Source organism: Cucumis melo, chromosome 12, assembly GCF_025177605.1.
Source record: "Cucumis melo cultivar AY chromosome 12, USDA_Cmelo_AY_1.0, whole genome shotgun sequence".
Taxonomy (NCBI): domain Eukaryota; kingdom Viridiplantae; phylum Streptophyta; class Magnoliopsida; order Cucurbitales; family Cucurbitaceae; genus Cucumis; species Cucumis melo.
The window spans coordinates 19,598,924-19,618,857 of NC_066868.1; the positions used below are offsets into that span (position 1 = coordinate 19,598,924).

The 19,934-nt window shown below is 31.6% G+C and overlaps 1 protein-coding gene across 1 annotated transcript; it reads left to right on the top strand.

The window, feature by feature from the left end:
- The first annotated feature begins 896 nt into the window (after positions 1–896).
- Positions 897–2,311, top strand: LOC103498305 (probable aspartyl protease At4g16563). The gene has a single exon (XM_008460869.3). It carries the CDS (start codon positions 897–899, stop codon positions 2,268–2,270), a length of 1,374 nt encoding a protein of 457 aa, XP_008459091.2. The 3' UTR covers positions 2,271–2,311.
- Positions 2,312–19,934: the final 17,623 nt, after the last annotated feature.

Consider the following 19,934-nt stretch of genomic DNA (forward strand, 5'->3'; position numbering starts at 1 on the left):
CGTAAAGGATTTCAATCTTTTTCTATCAATATCAATTATCATTGGTAGACATCGATGTAGATTAGTATCAAATAGAGATAGATTTATAATTTTAGTATATTTCATAAATATTTTAATTAATTTTGTTATATATATTTAAAAATGTGTCTATAAAATTCTTTCCAACAAAAAATGTTTCCTCTCTTATATATTATATTAGTATATCTCTCTTGAAATATATAAACTATCTACAGTTAGCTAGCTAGCTGACAGTTAAGTAAAATCAGAACAAGAACAGCCAAAAGACACTTCCTCATCTCTTATTCCCACTTACTTGAACTCCTGCCATTAAATAATCCTACTACATAAATATATTTGTTTAACCCAAATTCAAAATACCTAATATGATTTCTTTTTCATATATCTAATTGTATGCAACATAGGTAAGAATAAAGAAAACGATAATAGTAATCCTAACAAGAAATAACACCTTTTTACACATACATATAATATATTTACATGTGATTCTTTTGTACTATAATAATAATAATAATATAAATAACTGAAATTACAAAAAAAAAAAATATATAAATAACAGTAAACTAAGATAGCTTCACGTTCCGGCTCCTATAAATTATGTAAGGGTATATTCAACTATCAAATGAACGTAAATCTGTGACTACATCACCAACATCACAACAAAGAGAAAGATGCCTTCAATATCATCAACCTCCATTGCAACAAAATTCTTGAGCCTATTCCTTCTTCTTGTACATGCCTCAAAACAAACCCTAGCTACAAACCCTAAAACCAATTTCCCCAAAGATTCTCTAGTTCTTGGTCTTGTTCATTCAAGAACATCTCTCCTTACACCCAAAAAAGGCTATAATTTCATTTCAAAGAAGAGGATGAAGGCAATGGATCAAATGGATGGTGATGATAATGTGATAGAGCCATTGAGAGAAATTAGGGATGGTTATTTAATGTCCTTATCAATAGGGACACCCCCACAAGTTGTTCAAGTGTATATGGACACTGGAAGTGATCTCACATGGGTTCCTTGTGGTAACCTCTCTTTTGATTGTCAAGATTGTGAAGAGTACCAGAACAATATTTCTGGCCCAAAATTGGCTGCCTTTTTGCCTACTCATTCTTCTACTTCTATTAGAGACACTTGTGGTAGTTCCTTTTGTATGGATATTCATAGCTCTGATAACCCTTTTGATCCTTGCACAATTGCTGGTTGTTCCTTGGCTACCCTTGTGAAGGGCACTTGCCCTAGACCTTGCCCTTCTTTTGCTTATACTTATGGAGCAAGTGGGGTTGTAACTGGAAGTTTAACGAGAGATGTTCTTTTTATGCATGGAAATTATCATAATAATAATAATAATAATAGTAATAATAATAAGCAAGTCCCTAGATTTTGTTTTGGATGTGTTGGTGCAACTTACAGAGAGCCAATCGGGATTGCTGGTTTTGGTAGAGGCTTACTTTCTCTTCCTTTTCAACTAGGGTTTTCTCAGAAGGGCTTTTCTCATTGCTTTTTGCCTTTTAAATTTTCAAATAACCCTAATTTCTCAAGCCCTTTGATTCTTGGTCATCTTGCTATTTCTTCAAAAGATGAAAATTTGCAATTTACCCCTTTGTTGAAAAGTCCAATTTACCCAAACTATTACTATATTGGGCTTGAGTCAATTACCATTGGGAATGGGAATAATAATTTTAGATTTGGGGTTTCTTTTAAATTAAGAGAGATTGATACAAAGGGTAATGGAGGAATGTTGATTGATTCTGGTACTACTTATACTCATTTACCTGAACCATTGTATTCACAACTTATTTCTAATCTTGAATCAGTGATAAGTTACCCAAGAGCAAAACAAGTCGAACTCAATACTGGGTTTGATCTTTGTTATAAAGTTCCTTGTAAAAACAACAATTCTTCTTTTGTTGATGACTCTCAACTCCCTTCTATAACATTTCATTTTTTGAATAATGTTAGTGTTGTTTTGCCTCAAGGGAATAACTTCTATGCCATGGCTGCTCCAATTAACTCCACTGTGGTTAAATGTTTGTTGTATCAAAGCATGGACGGTGTTGGTGACGATAACGACAGTGATGATAACGGGCCGGCTGGCATTTTCGGTAGCTTTCAACAGCAAAATCTACAGGTTGTTTATGATTTGGAGAAGGAAAGATTAGGGTTTCAAGCAATGGATTGTGTTTCTGTTGCTGCCAATCAGGGACTTCACAAGAATGTTAGAAGGAATATGATGAAAGTTGAAGTTTGAGCAATTTTGTTTTCTATGTTGTTTCATAAGGTCAATTAATCCATTTTGGGGTCCATAATTATGTTACTTTTGTTTTTTACAACTTTATATCTCGAAGTCAGTTAATCTAGGTTGAGACCAATTTCAGTTATTTTAATTTTTTTTTTTGAATTTATATTGAGGAAAGTGTGGTTTGGTTTGATTGTTTTTTTTCTCCATAGAATCTAAAGCTTGGAGTTATAAAATTAAGAAAAGCAAATGAGGTTTCAATGTGGGCATCCACTTGCAAAAGGGAAATGGATTAGTAATTCTTTTTATGTTATAGTTTAATTGAACTAATGAAGGAGTCCCTATATATATTAAATTAACTACAATTAATTATGGTTTTTTTATTCTTTATCTTGAGTTCTGCTTTTGTTTAAAAATAAATAAGTAAAATATTTATTTATAGGTTGTATCAATTTAGACATGGTTTAAACTACTTATAATTACATAGTTTTAAAGATTTTAGGAGTTGTATTAATTTAGGTCCAAACTAATATTTCTTTTTTAGAAAATATGAGTGAAGGGAGCTAGAGAGAAGCCACCTTGATTCATCTAAACTAATATTGTATCAACTTAATTCATCTAAAACCTTAAACATTTCATAAATGTATCAATGTAAATCTTCAACATGATAGATGGTAATTTAGATTTGATATAATCATATAAGTTTGGAGTTTAAATTCACACATATATAAATGTTTAAGTTTCATAGTAATTTATGGTATAAATCGATATTTTCTAAAAAAAAAAAGAAGAAATAATAAATGAATTATAAATATAATGTTACTATAATCAACTGAATCACTAACCAATTTCGGCTTTTTCTTATATATATATGCAACGTTATGATCTAGAGTCAAAGGTGCTATCATTGCACCACGGAACCACAATTTATTCTAAAGTTTATGTTAAACTAATTTGATGTTTTCATATGCTAGAAAATGTCTTAAGTACTCTATGTGGGGATGGGATGATTTTCTTGATCTATATCCTGTCCGTTAATTAATATATAAATCTAGATGAAGGGTTAATTGATTTAAAGTCATATTTGTAAAACAGAATCAAAAAATATTTACGATCGTGTAACGAAAAATTAAAATCACATGCAGCTATTATTGTATTTTTCTAAATTTCATTTTGGGCCTTGTTTGGTTTGAATTTCGCATTAAATACGTGCACCTCCTTTATATTATTACTTCTCTTTCCTCGTATTCTCACATTTTTTATTATTATTATTTTTGAAAAAGATACATTTGATCAGTTGGGTGAACCGGACATCTTCATAGATGGGCACCCCATAACATTCTCATTACTCCCGCTTCATATTAATGATATTCTCTATTCTTTGTCATTTCTCATCATTGGTGTCGTATCTTTATTCTTTTTTCATTATCGAGTATTGTGTCCTTTTTTCATTATAAATCTAAACGATTACGATCGTGTACCAATATTAAAACGATCTTGATACAAGCTAAGATCGTGTACTAAGATCGGACTTCTAAACTTTTTTCGTATTTAAAATTTTTTTATACGTTATAAATATTTTCACACGTTTTGTTATAATTTTTTAAAATCCCTAAAATTTAATCTAGTCTATTTAAATCTTAAATTTGATCAATTTTAACCTTAAATTACGTTAAACTCCTATCAATTAAATTCTCAAACTTGAACAAGTATATTGATATTTACACCATTAATTAAGTTTTTGTTATAATCTACACATTTGAAAGATGTCTCACAAATGCTCAAAGTCACACTTACTTGGTTCCTTGTTCACTTTTCGTACAAAGCTTATTTGTCAATGATTTTTTTCTAAAATTTCACTATAGTTTTCAATTTGTTTAAAGAAACATTAATTTTTTAATTGTCAAATTTATTTAACATAAATTTTTATATATTACCTTTTTTTAGATGTTGATTCATTTTTTAAAGAGGAATTTTCATAAACATAACAAATGGAAAAAATATTTACGGCCCGTTTAATAAAGTCCAAATAGTTAACCATTTTTTAAATATTTTAGATTTATTTTTCTCTTTTATCGTCTTTTTTCACCTCTTCATCCGCGAATTTTATCGCTTTTTTTTTCATCGTCTTTCTTCTTTTCTTTTCTTTTCTCACGAAAAATCGTTAAAAAAATTATTTAAATTGGGGTAGCAAAATCTAAAGGATCGTGTAAAAAAAATAAACAATCGTGTAGACAAATCTAAACAATGGTGTACCAAGAGAATATTAAAAAAATCGTTTAGTCAAATCTAAACGATTGTATACCAAATCTTGAAAAAAAATCTTTTTAGATTTGGCTACCCAGATCTAAACGATCAATTAACCAAATCTAAACGATCGTATAACCAAATTAAATGATCGTATACAAATACTCATGTTTTCGTTTTCGGAATTGTTCTATACAGTGTAAATATTTTGTCGCTTTGTTATATTTTTTAAAATACCCATTTTTTAAAATGTCAGTGAAAAATGATAGCAAACTAATGAAAATTATACCATACAAGTATGTTCCAAAACTAAATTGAAAAAGAAGAAGACCAAATATAGTTGGAAGGATAAGGAAACCTCCATCAATCTTTGCATTGATACAATTTTGTCTACTTAGTTAGCCATCATGGTTTTCAGCATCATTCCCATGGTTGCATGTCAATGAAAATTTTATCCTTAACCGTATACAGCAAGCATCTATCTCTTCTTCAATCTATACGAGACTTTGTTTTAAAATTTTAATTTTCATAAAAGAAAGAAGAAGAAGGAGAGAGAAGGGAGTCACACTTTCAAAGGCTAATAAAACTTACCTAATTAATTTATTCACACTTTAAAACCTAACAAAACATGCTAACTAATTAAATATAATAAAGGAGAAGTACTCAAGTTAAGTACATAAACAGCTTTAATTTAATATATTTTGATATTAATTAATCAAACTAAGAGGGCTTCTCATGTCATTATAAAAGAATGGATAAAAGTACACCACATATATGTATATTTTATTATCATAGTACCCATTGTCCCATTATACTATACCTTCTGTTGCCATCTTTTTCTTTTTTAGAAAAATCTTAAAATTCATTAAATTAATTAAGATTACTAATTATATTTGTATTAGTGGCTTCCATTTGGAAGCAGTCAGATTTGCTTATTCAATTACGTGGAGATGACACAACAATGCCTAAAATAGAATCCAATATTAATCACTTAAATTTGTTTGTTTGCTTTATAATATATGGAGTATATATGTATAATTCTTTTTACTTTAGTACCATAATTATCAAACTTATTTATAAAATAGCAATGAAATAGAGACAAAATAATCTATATCATTCAATATATATGAAAGAAAATCGGATTTAATCACATTTAAAAACATTTACAACTATTTTTTATGATAGTGATTTTAAGTCATTGAATTCATTTTGAGTAACAATATCCGCGACAATTTACATATGGGTGTTTTTAAATATAGAAAAAAGAAAAATATTTACACATTATTGAACAATTTTGGAAAAGAAAAAAGCTTACCCAAACAGCGCAACACTACTACAAAATATACTTTACTTGACACTAGGTATTTTTATATACTTGACGTTTTTGTTAAAAAAAAATGTCAAGTATTGACCATTTTAAAGAAAAAACGTCAAGTATAGTCTTAAAAAAGCAGAGTTTTCATGGAGTTTTTCGAATTATTTTACGATAACCTTTACAAGTACAATACATGAAATATTTAAAATACCCCAATCACATATTTTTTGTGAAACACAACTCACCGACCAACAAGCCTAATAGTATTCTATTTGAGATAGAAAGACATAGTATTATATCTCTGTTTATCTGAGATATATGGTGTTAGTTGTGCATTGCTTTGGTTATTTTTGTCTATCTCTACCTGTAGTTTGTGTCCTTCCACATGTTTTTGTGCTTCTTTCATTTTCATAAAATCCAATGGTCTGACCGCTACGTGGGCTTCCTCATACTCAGACTCGTAAACTTGTAAAGAAAGGCATCGATACACACACCCCACAGCCCTAAGAGTGATTTGACGTTCAAAGATTCCTAATTGATCGTACCAATAAAAATATTTACAACTCAAGACCAGAATAAACCATAAAATATCATTGATAAACTTTAATATAATGTCAATCCATTTGTCTATATATGTATTAAAATGCAAAAAGAATAATTACATATTTTGATTAATTTGTTCTACTTTGCAAATCCTACTACTGTGACCTCTATGCTTACAATTAGAACATTTTGATAAACTTTTAAATTCACCTGCAAAAGTTTTCTAGGTTTTCCAGCCTGACATTTAACAGTAGGAGGTAATATTTTCATGACATCATCTTCAACTGTTCAATCCAACTGAACTCCAACAAGTCGAACACGACCACTGTATACTACTGACAATGTTTCTCTATGATAAAACTCAACTATATAAGAGAATAGGTATCTAAATTAAGCATTCATAGAACAGCAAGCGCATATGCACAATAAATTTTCTCAAAATCACATATTCAGCAACTACAAGATCCTAAGTCTAGCTTCACTATGAACTGTTTATTTTCATCCATTATCTTGTATTCAGTTTTGCTAATGAGATCGATCTAATGGATAAATAAAAGAAAGGTAACCAGTATTAAACAAGTATTCAAGTCTATTTGAGATACACATAGATAGACTTATATTTGTGTCTGTTTGAGATAGACATAAATAGAATGCTATCTATGTCTATCTCTGATTGACGCATGCACAAACAGCAATCTATTTGTCGAAATCAGAAGTAGATACCAATAAACAATAAAAATAAGAATAAAAACAAAATTCTTACCAAGAATAATCTTCTTAAATTTTGTGTTCTTTTCATGAAATATTCTCAACTCAATAAGTCAAAGGAGTTTCATTGCGAAAGCAACTTTACTGTTGTTGTTGTGGTAAGATGAAAAAAGATTATGTTAAGAAAGTAAATTAACTATATTCAATAGTGAAAGTAAGTTTTTTTGTCTATCACAAAAAAAAAAAAAAACAAAGATAAACTTCTATCTCTCTAACACAAAAATATAGAGATATGCATATACATTTGTTCATCACAGATAGATAGAGATCTTTATTTCTATCTTTCTTTATCCACGATTTATTGAAAAAAAGAGTAAAATATCAATGATCATGATGTTTGAATTCATTGAAGAAGAAGAAGAATAAGAGAACAGGAAGAATAAAAAGAAAAATAAAGATAATAATAGAAAAAAAAAAGTTAATGAAGAAGAATGATGATTGTAGACCAACGATGAGGATCAGGAATTTAAAGATAAAAGAAAAATTGCAGAAGAAGAAGAGAAAAGAAGAAAAAGAAAAATAAAGTGTATTATTGCATAAGAAAAAAGAGATGACTTTGATCATGAATCCAAAGAAAATAAAAGAAGAAGAGTGAAAAAAAATTGCATAAAAAGAGATGGAGAAGAAAGCCTACTCTGTCATCAGCCTGATGCAATCTGCCATCGGTGAGGAAGAAGAAGACGTCTGATCGTGTACCTTTGTAATTGAGGTGAAGTAGGAGGAGAAATCGTGGGACAAGAAGGTCCTTTCATGAAATGACTTTCATCGATGAAGGGTATTTCTATGATTAAAAAAATTAAACTGTAGGCCTTAATGGATTTTGTTATTCGAAATGTAAATAGGTTCACATTTTGTTATATATATGTAAATTTTCCATTTCTAAAACGGTCAGAACTAACCTTAATTGTGAACAATATATAAAAAGCATTTATATATTAGACCAAATTTGTAACGACCCAAACTTTTAAATTAAGTTAAGGTCATTACTCAAAAGATAAACATCAAAAGACACTTTCTTGAAAAGAGAATAACTAAAATCTTTATAAAACTAATATCAAGATGTTCACAAAAACTTAAGATTATCAAAATTAACAAAAAAATAATTTGAAAACGTGACCCGCAAGTTCTAACAATTTTAAAGAACTAAAAACAAATAAATAGGACAAAATCTTAAGTAAAATGGTTAAAATTTAAAATACTGAAAAACATATAAATAAACGCGGAAGCTAACTGTGTCCTCATATGGCATGCCACGAATCACTTTCTTTCACTCGTCAACTTCTCAAGTTCTCTACCTTAGCCTGAAATGTTAAACAAAAGATATAGTGAGTATATAAATATACTCAGTAAGGGACCCACTATTAGTCCCACTAGGTGATCTATTAACTTTTCATTAGAAACATAATCATAACGTCGTATGTCCAACGAAGCACACCTGAGTGAGTGAGACCGTACGAACGCCCCTAAATCGTAAGAGTGATCCTGTGAAAACACTCCTAGTCGTGTTAGGGATCGCAGGTACACATCCCATAAACAAATATATAATACGTAGGTACACCCCTAATCGTGCAAGTGGTCCCGTCGGAACACCCCTAGTCATGCGAGTGACCCCGTATACACAATATAACTGTCCCTTAATCGTGCATGTGATCCGTAGGTACACCCCTAAATCGTGCGAGTGATCTCGTAGGAACACCCCTAATCGTGCGAGCGACTCCATAGATAGGATCACAATACACGTGGTGTAAAAAGCTCAACAGACAAAGTTAACAAACACGCCACAATCCAAAGCATGTAACATTATCATAAACATCATAACATGACGTGAATATTAATCATAACGTACTTATTCATGTGGTTAATATATCATGTATCATAAACATCATAAACATACCAGTCATCATCGTCAATCATAATATCAGTCATCATCATCAATTATAATATCAGTCATCATCAACATAATATCAATCATCATCTATAGCATCACATTGTGCATCTTAGCTACCATCAATGCATAGTCGTAAATACATATAGTCTCTTAAATTCAATTCGAAGGTCCAGTAGTAAAATCCCTTACTTGGAGATTGACTTAATCCAAAAATATTCCTAACAGCAAGGTAAAGCTTCCCAAGAAAAAAAAACTAAGCAGTAAGAGTAAAATACTAGGTTCAATAACTTAATTAACAGTTGCTTAAGGATCCAAAAATCCATTTAATTCAACTTACCCAAAATTGAGGTCGAATCCAATTTATCCTTAGTTGGGAAAATTCCACAGCTCACACTTTTGATTAAAATCTAACCAAAATAATCCAAAATTAAATTATTTAAGATCCAAAATTAATCTTTATTGGACAATTAACCAAAACCAATTAAACTTACCAAAAATAGGGAGAAGAATACCAAAAATAAGGTTGGTGGCTTAAAATGGCTTGGCGACTCAAAGAATAGGCTAGGCGGCTCGAAAAAGAGGATGGTGGCTCGCGGAGGGTTGCGGCTGGCAGGCGGCTCGCGTGCGGCTGAAGAGAAGAGGGCGACTCGGGTTGGACCTGGCTGACGCAGACGACTCGGGCGACTCGCACACATGGCTCAAATGTGAGGTTGGAAGTGGCTCGGGTTGGGTGCGACAAAGAAAAACCGACTTGGTCTGACGTTCATCGACGACGACAGCTGAAGGTTCGTCGACGACTGCTTCTCGGCTGAACGACGTGGTGGAAGATGAATGACGAAGAGATGGCTCGATTGACAGACGATGGAGAAGATGAGCGGCTTGCAACGATCGAAAATCGACGAGAGTAGTCGATTTCGAGCAGTGAAAAGGTGGCAGCGGCGGCGGTGGACTTTAGAAGAACAATGATGGTAGGAGCGTGAGGAAGAAGATGGTGAATTAGGGTTTCCAATGGAGAAAATGATGAATAGTAACCTCACGCATCACGAGGTCCTATTTAAAGAAATATTATTATTATTATTATTATTATTACTACTTTTACTTTTTCCTTTTCTCAATCTTTTCTAACTAAACCAAATAAATATTCTCTTTCTTCATTAAAGCACATCAAATCCCCTTTTAACTCAAATCTTCTCTCTTCAGTAGCTTCGCCACCAAATATTCTTTTTATCTTCTCAAAACAATATATATCCTTAAATAATTATACTATATTCATAATATAATAATTATTTTATCTTCAAATTTAATTAATTATATAATCACATATATAATTAATCATAATTCCTTCAAATACAATTCCCCCAACCATAATTCACTTAAAACAACCAATTTCGATCATAAATCCCAATTTTCAATTAATTAGATATTGCCCCAAAATATCTAATAAATTTTAATTTCTACAAATCAAAGATTTCAACAATTAAATCAAATAACACCCAAAATAATTTCAACAATTTATCAAAATTAAACTTAAGATAATTAAGATAATGTATTACATTAATTTGGGGCGTTACAAAATTATTATTGTCAATAATTCAATCAATATTGATATTTCTATATAGACACGAGAGTATTAACATTAATTAAAAAAATTGTGAACAAAACATATATATATTAACATATTTGTACTATTAACCCTTTACAATGTTACTATTTATGGTAAAAATCAATGCAATTTATATAAATGAAATTTTTAAGTCACAACCAAAAGAATATATAGTACAAGAATACAATAATTACACATGTAGCAAAAATTGGTAAAAAAACTAATAATCAAACTTATAAAATCTCTTACAAGAAAATTAAATAAAAAATAAGAGTTTTCACAAGTACATTTGTAACGACTCAACTCCTCATACTAAGTCGAAGTCATTACTAATTTAAAAGATAAATAAAAACTTTTAAATTAAAAAAATAGAAAATAAAACAAAACCTCAAATACGCATTAAAAATCATAAACAAATGTAGGTAAGGATAAAATTAAATAAAATTCTAACTCGGACCCTATCTAGTTTTAGAAAAATAAATACAATAAAATAAAATAAATGCATTTGATCAATGACATAAGGCGGAAGCAAAATGGTGATTCCTATGGCTCGCCACGGTTACTTCTTGTCATTCGCCAGCTTCCCTCTACCCTTACCTTTTCCTCTGCCTGTAAAATTAAACAAGAAAGAGTGAGTATAAAAATATACTCAGTAAGGGACCCATTACTAGTCCTGCTAGGTGTCTGTTAACTTCCTATTAGAGTCCTGTAAAATGGTACTCCTAAACTGGCACGTTCTCGAACACGTGCAATCTGAGATCCCATAGGAACATATCTGGTCTTCGATGAACCTAAAGGAACACCTAGGACAATCAGGCTGTGAGTGACCTCGCCGAATTACTCATAATCATGTCTATGTCTATGTCGTACTGGACTGGTGATCCCGTCGGACTACACAGTCATAAAAAGGGTGGTGATCTCGAGGGACACCTATGTGGGTACGACTCTAATAGCTAAAGCTAACAGCACAACCTAACCATAGCATGTAACATAACATATATCATCATAAACATGGCATAATATCGATCATATCATTTTTAATTAAACATTGTCATCAAAGACGTAACACAGTCGTCATCATCAATATACTACTAGTAATAAACATGTTAACAGTTATCATCATCAATCACTCATATAATGACAGTCATTATCAATAGCATCCAGTTATACATTTTAGCTATTATTAATGCATAACCATAAGTACATGTGGTCTTTTAAATTCAGTTTGAGGGTCTAGTAGTAGAATCTCTTACCTGGAGATTAGTTAAAACCAAAGATAATCCTAACAACAAGGTCAAGCTTCCCAAGGGAAAATCCTAAGCAATAAGGGTAAATAACTAAGTTTAATAATTTAATTTGCAGTTGATTAAGGATCCAAAAAACCAGTTGATTTAACTTACCCAAAATCGAGGCTGAAATCGATTTACACTTAGTTGGACAAATTTTCAGCTCGGTTTCTAGTTAAATCTAACCAATTTAATCCAACAATTATTTAATTAGAGTCCAAAATTAATATTTGTTAGGTATGCCCAAAACGCAATCAAACTTATCAAGACTTACCAAAATAGGTGGGAAAAAGAACCAAAAGTTAAGACTGGCGGTTCGGCTTGGAAGACAGAATGACTTGGGTGCGGCTCATAGTTGGAAGGGAAATCGGCTCGGACGGGCTGAGGTGCAGCTTGGATTCATGCGGGTGGCTGGCGCGGCACGGGTTCACGTGTGTAGCTGGCACAACTCAAAGTTGGCGTACGCGTGGCTCGACGGCTGGAGATGTTCGGGCTTCGCACGCGAGACTCGCGACGAACGGACATACAGCCGACAGAGACGGCCCGAGTTCGCAAGGATCTCTGGCGTAGATCGAATGGGACTCTGACGATAGCGCATGTGATGACTGACAGAGACGGCTCAGTTATACGACGAATCGTGACGAAAACAGACGACAACCGACAGATGCGGCGACTTGCGTGATTCAGCTGTTGTTCGACGATCGGTGGACAGATTGAACAACGGCGACGGAGACGGGCAGAGGTGGAGGTGGCTCAGGTGAGGGTGTCGAATGGCTTACGAAAGAAAAGAAAAAAACAACGAGGAGTGCAGTCCGACGGTAGCGACAAGGAGTTAGGTTTTTTGTTTTTAGGGTCAGGGTTTTCTTTTCTTTTCTCAACGAAGGAGATGGCACAACTCCCTATACCAAATTTAAACTAAAATAATAATAATATTATTATTATTTTATTTTTAAGTATCATTTTTCTTTTCCTTCTTTCCCTAATTAAACCATCCAAAATCTTACCTCATTTAAAACCCATCAAATCTCCCTTTTAAAATCAAATATTCTCCCTCTCTCCAATCAATTCAGTTTTTATCTTTCCCAAAATAAATATTTCTCCTTACAAAAATATATCATCATTCCAACTTCAAATTCAATTAATTATATAATCATTTATATAATTAATCAAATTTCTTCCAAATACCAAATCACTTAACACAACCAAATCAATCATAAATTTCAAACATTAAAACAAATTCCAATCTTCATAGATCAAATAATTCAACTAATGAACCAAATAACACCCAAAATTACAATTTTTCAAAATTAAACATAGAATACTTAAACTTACAATTACTTATTTTGGGGCATTACAACATTGCAACAAATCTTGCCATCAACATTAGTGAATTGTAGAGATTCACACCATGCAAGTCCGTGCTAGTTAACTTAGTTAAAAAGCACAATACTTGTGAAATTATGGATATCAATGGTCCATTGTTAAAATAAAAAATATTTAAATTATAGATATCCGTAGTCCATTGTTATAACTATGTGGCTAGTTAAAGTTATTTGTGATGCACAATCCTACCGTATGAGTGTTGTTGATAGAGTTATATAATAATGTGAGATCAAACAAAACTAATTTGAACCCTATTTCTTTATTGAATTCTTCGTGTTAATGTTTATTTCCTCATTACAATAAAGAATGAAGAAAATTGTATTTAATGTGTACTAGAAATAAATATATAGATAATGGAATGGAATTAACATTGAAACAAAAGGAAAACATACTTATCACATGGAATTTTTAATTAAAAGGAATAATAGGTAGCCATGAAATCATGCATATTGTTCATCTTTATGGGTTATATTACTTTTTCACTAATCATGGCTTCTCATGAGAATCTTTCCTTAAAGTCATCAACTAGTTAGTATTTTGTTTTATATTTAAGTTAGGATTAATGTTTTTCAAAAAGAAAAGAAAAAGAAAGTTGATAGTAGTGCTTCTCCCACGCTCTATTTATTATATCATTTTAAAGACAGATTGTGTGAGATTTATTTGTAAAAGGAATTAGTTGTTTAATGATGTGGATGTTTCCAACTAGAAATTATTAATTATAACAATAATTTGAACTTGGTAATAAACTTTAATTGGGAGAATGGTTGGCTTATGGAAGCAAAAAGGTGTTTGCTTATGGTCCCATTTTCTATCAGATTAATTATGATCTTGTTTCATTTATATTTGTTTTTTCAAGGTATTGAATTGCAATCCAATTTTTTTATTAATCAATAAGTTTTTATTTTTTTAAAAAATATTGTAATTAAGCGTCAGAAAAGAAACAAATCTCTAATTTCAAAATCGATAATACAAGTAAAATATGAGTTGAACTATGCTCATGCTAGTATTAATAGAGTACTAAATTGTGATAAATAACGAGGATTACGTAACTTAATGTCAAGACATACAAATAAAACACAACCGAAAAACACAGTCAAGCTCATAATTCTAGAAGAATATCAAAGTCTGAATTCACACTTGATTCCTTTGAAATCTAACAAAAAATTAATTCGGTCTCATTGCAAATTAATTAACCAAACAGCATATAGATCAAGAAAATCATCCCATCGTCATCCCCACAAAAACCTTACATGAATTACTTAATTAGAATATTTTTCATGCATATCAAAATATCAAAGTTTAAGATAAACTGTATAATAAATTGTGGGTATGTGGCATCATTAATGGTAGGGTGCCTGACTCCAAATCAGAAAGTTGTTTCTTCGATTTACATTGGGTTCAAATTAATTTATTTTATCTAAATTACCTCTCTTATGTTTTATTTGGATATATTTATGAAAGTTGAAAGTTTATATATTGTTATATTTATGAAAGTTTATATAGTTTAAAAGTTCATATTTAAATTGATTACTTAGGTTTAAATTTCATTAATTTCTCTTGCTTGTGAAATTTCCAGCAATCTGGTTGCTCTTATTAGTTGGATGAATGTTAAGAAATTGAGTTTTGCTCCTATATCATGTAACATGGTGGCTCACTCTTTAGCCAAAGATGCATTTATATTTTTGTTCTTTAGTCAATATATGGGTGGACTTTCATGATTAATACATTTGCCTTGAGTGACTTTCTTACGAAATAATAATCACAAATTTAGAATAAAGTGATTTTAGACATGCTAAAATTAGTTATTTTAGTTATTCGAAAATCACTCTCAAATATGTCTTTAAATTGATGTTGAATAGAAATCTAAAGATCTGCCAACATGAAATCTAAAGGTGAAATAAAAAACACGCAAGTGCATGCGCCAAATTATAGTATAGTTTAAAATGGTGAAGATCAAGTATTGTCCTTTGAAAAATTGGTTTGACTAACTCTTATCCACATCAAGATTCTTCTAATCTTATTTAAGGCATCCAACTGTGATGAAAATTATACTCTAAATTAATCCTATGAAAGCAAATAAAGATAGCACCAGGGTGAAACTAAACAAAAGACACATCCTATGTAACGATCCAAACTTCTAAATTAAGTTAAAGGTCTTACTGAAAAGATAAACATCAAAAGACACTTTTTTTTAAAGGAGGTTAACTAAAATCTTTATAAAACTAATATCAAGATGTTCAGAAAAACATAAGGTTATCAAAATTAACAAAAATAATTTGAAAACATGATATGCGGGTTCTAACAATTTTAAGGAACTAAAAACAAATAAATAAGACAAAATCTTTAAGTAAAATGGTTAAAATCTAAAAATACTGAAAGACATATAAATAAGTGCGGAAGCTAAACTGTGTCGCTATATGACATGCCACGGATGCCTCTCTGTCGCTCGCTAGCTTCTTAAGTTCTTTACCTTAGCCTGAAATATTAAACATAAAAAAAATAAGTATATAAATATACTCAGTAAGGGACTCACTACTAGTCCCGTTGGGTAATCTGTTAATTTTTCATTAGAAACATAAACGTAGAATCGTGTGTCCAACGGAGGACACCTGAGTGAGTGAAACCGTACGAGCACCCCTAAATAATGCGAGCAATCCCATGGAGACACTCCTAGTTGTGCGAGTGATCGCACGTACACGCTCCATAATATATATGAAATACGTAGGTACACCCCTAATCGTGCGAGTAGTCCCGTCAGAACACTTCTAGTCGTGCGAGCGATCCCGTATACATAATATAACTGTCCCCTAACCGTGCACGTGATCTGTAGGTATACCCCTAATGGTGCGAGTGGTCCCGTAGGAACACCCTTAGTCGTGCGAGTGACCCCATAGATAGGATCACGATACAGGTGGGGTAAGAAACTTATCATATAAAGTTAACAGACACACCATAAACCAAAAGCATGTGACATAATCATAAGCATCAGAATGTAACACGAATGTTAATCGTAACATCCTTAAGCATGTGATTAACATATCATATCATAATAATCATAAACATAACAGTCATCATTAACAACATGTCATCAGTCATCGACATCAAGTTAACCTCAATCATAATCTATAGCATCGCATTATGCATCTTAGCTACCATCAATTGCATAATCGTAAATACATGCAGTCTCTTAAATTTAATCCGAAAATCCAGTAGTAGAGTCTCTTACCTCAAGATTTGTTAAACGTTTATTCCCTATCTAGCACAGTCAAAGCTGCCCAATATACAAATCCTAGAGTTAAGGTTGAAACCTTATTGGCAGAATTCTACAGATTATTTTTCCAAAGTGTTATCCAACTGAACCTTAAAGGGAAAAATCTAAATTAAATCCAAATTAAATTAATTAGAGTCCAAAATTTTCATGTAATGGGTATTACTCAAAAACCATTAAAACTTACCAAAATAGGTCCAAATAGGTCAAAATAAGTGTAAGAGAAATTGTTGGACAGCTCGGTTAAAGGCTTGGCTGGGTGCGTGCGGCTGAAGGGAGCGGTGGCTCGAGTCGGTGGCTTACAAGGAGGGTTCGGCTTGCGGCATGTCTCGGATGCGGAGAGTGGCTCGCTGACCAGATTCGGCTCACTCGTCTATGTGTGGCTCGGTTTATGCGTTTCACGAAGAAGCGACTCAGACAACTAGCGGGTGGCTCGAAGCAAAGAACGACTCGGTTCGGATGACTTGCGCGACTCAACAACATGAACGACGGACGAAGCCAAGCGACGTGAAGAGACGAGCTTTTCCATAGAAAACGATTGGCACGGTGGACTGCGCAACCGACAAATGCTAGCTGACGGCTGGAAACGATGTGCGATGATCGGCTGCTGACCTGAGCATAAGACGAAGTCGAACAAGAACTCAGCCGGCGACGATGGTTGGAGCGGCGGCTAAGGTTTGGAGAAGAGAAAAATGAAAAAGATGAAGGCACGCAGAACGAGGGGCTTATTTATAATAATAATAATAATAATATCATTATTATCATTCTTTCTCTCTCCTTTTCCAAATACAAACAAATCTTATCTCCCTTCATTTAAAACTCCAATCCAATCAAACTTTTTCTCTCTTCCTAATTATCTCTTATTAAATAATAATTATATTTTCCATTATATAATTATTATTTAAAATTTCTTTTTCTTTCTCCCCAATATCTTTCTCCAAAATATCACTCTTCAAATAAATCTCTTTATCTTCTTTCAACAATACAATATATTTTCTAAAATAATTATATTTCATCAAATATAATTATCTTAATCTTTTTCTTTCCAAAATACCATATCTTTCCCTTAACAAATTATATAATTATCCTTTTCATTTTTCATAATAGTTATATGTATATAAATCCATATATACGTAAAATTTTCAAATCTCTAAAGAAACCACTTCTCCAATTTAATTAAATAAGCATCCAAAATTATTTAATTAAACTCCAATTTCTATAAAAGAACAAATAAATCTTTAAAATAACATCCATTATTTGGAACCTCATTAAACCAAACTAAGGTAAATATCTTCCAAAAATTAGCTAAATTTTTGGGCGTTACAATCTAGGGCAATGATCTTATTGATGGATTAACTATGTTAATTGTTTAGACCTAGAATTGATTTTATATATGCTAACCATGAGCTTGAGAAGCTATTATCCTTGTACCCTTCTATTGAGCTCAACCCTTTCTCACACTTAATTATCAACTCATAATCATGCAATCAATTAATTAGGTGCAACACTTAGGTTCCTCTATTACCGAACTCTATTAACTTTCTATTATTTTCATGCATAGGTGATGTTACACCCAATTTCATATTATTCTTATAACCCAGATCAAAGTATGAAGATACTTTCTGAAAACGTTTCTCTCAAAATAAAAGACTAATAAACTATGTTTTTAAAATTCTGTAAAAATTTTGGCAGAGTCTCATTTGAAAAACAAACTAACCACACCTGAAAAGAGGAGAAATCACACTTCTAAGATATTCAAACACAAAATAAACATCGAGTATGTCTCACCGCACACTCAACAGTATCATCCAGGGTTCTAAACCATATTTTAACTACAATCTTGAATAATAGTTACATAGAGGATTACAAACCAAATATTTTCTCAAGACAGACATCCTTAGAATGACCATCACTACTTCTAACTATTCTTATGATGCACTCAAATTATACATATATCTATAATACTATAGTGTCTACAAAACAAGTCATATGGTGTAATGCTCAATGGGCACCTAGAACTTGATAGCTACCTAGGGGAAGAACATTTAAAAGTGTGAACTAAGCCTAGTGACCGGCAAGTTTACAAAAGTAAAACTTGTAAAACGTACTTTCAATGAGAAACATTTAAACATACTTTTGATAACATAGTCATAATTATGATTTAAGTCAAACCGAATGGACTATGGAAAATACACGACCATACATAGCTCACGTATGTTTGATGTCAACAATGAGACATACGGTCATACCAAGCTCACACATATTTACCATCAACTCTAGAAACAATGCGGCCAAACTAAGGTCACACATATTCATAATCGAACCTATAACATATCTTGATCTACCACAACATAATACACTAGATATACAACCAATAATAACTCACACATGTTCCATTTCAATAAGGAAAAACATGAGGCCAAACTAAGCTTGTGTATATTCAGTACTTGCAACAGAGGCAACTTGTTAGGACTATATTTGACTTACTTTTTTTAGCTTAATTCTCCCCCATTATATCCCTTATTCACTAAGTCTCCAATTTTATAAAGAATAATAATATAAACATTGCAAAAAGTCCAATGCAACAAAAATAGCTTAAACTGGAACTAAAACCAGTGAGAATGAGCTAAAACAAGATCAGTGACAATTTCAAAAATGAGCAGAAAATGAGGATCATGGTGCTCTGAACTTTAAAATCGCATTAGACGCACGTTTTTGCCTGTGCTTTTACCCCCAAATCAACTTAATGGCTTATTTAAGCCAAAATCACTTTGTAAACTCAATTAAGTAATTCATTTTTCAAGTTGAACCCAAATTTCTCTCAAATCACTTGTTAACTCTTTCTAAAAGTCGATTAAACTTTCTCAAGATTCTTAAAAAATGGCTTTCTTCTTTCTTCAAATCTTTGAAGCTACTTCCAAGATCACGAGGAACTAAAGATAACTTCTAGTGGGAATTGGGTGCTTTAGTATAATTATTTGAGAATTCATGTCTAATTTGCTTTTTCTTGATCAATCTTTAAGTTGTTTCTTATCTTGCTTTTTAGTAAAAAATCCTCTATTTGGATTGATCACCCAACAAATTTAGGGTTTAATCTTAATTTTAGATACGTTAAACACATAGTTAAAGCATTATTGTTTGATGATTTTATATTCATTTTTTAGCACGAAAAACATCCTATTGAATTGCCTTTAATTGTCAATTGCAATATTCCTTTATATAGAGGCATTCCCGTTTTAGGAAGTCTTAATTCTCAATTCCCTTCATCTTTATGAAACTTTATTGAGCATGTGAATACCGCTAGGATAAAAACTTGTTTATTAAAGTTATGATGAATTTTGTTCCATGTCTTAGTTCATTAATCTAGGGCAATGG

Bases quoted from the DNA above. Each gene is read 5' to 3' on its own strand.
- LOC103498305 (XM_008460869.3), top strand. From the start codon at position 897: ATGGATCAAATGGATGGTGATGATAATGTGATAGAGCCATTGAGAGAA.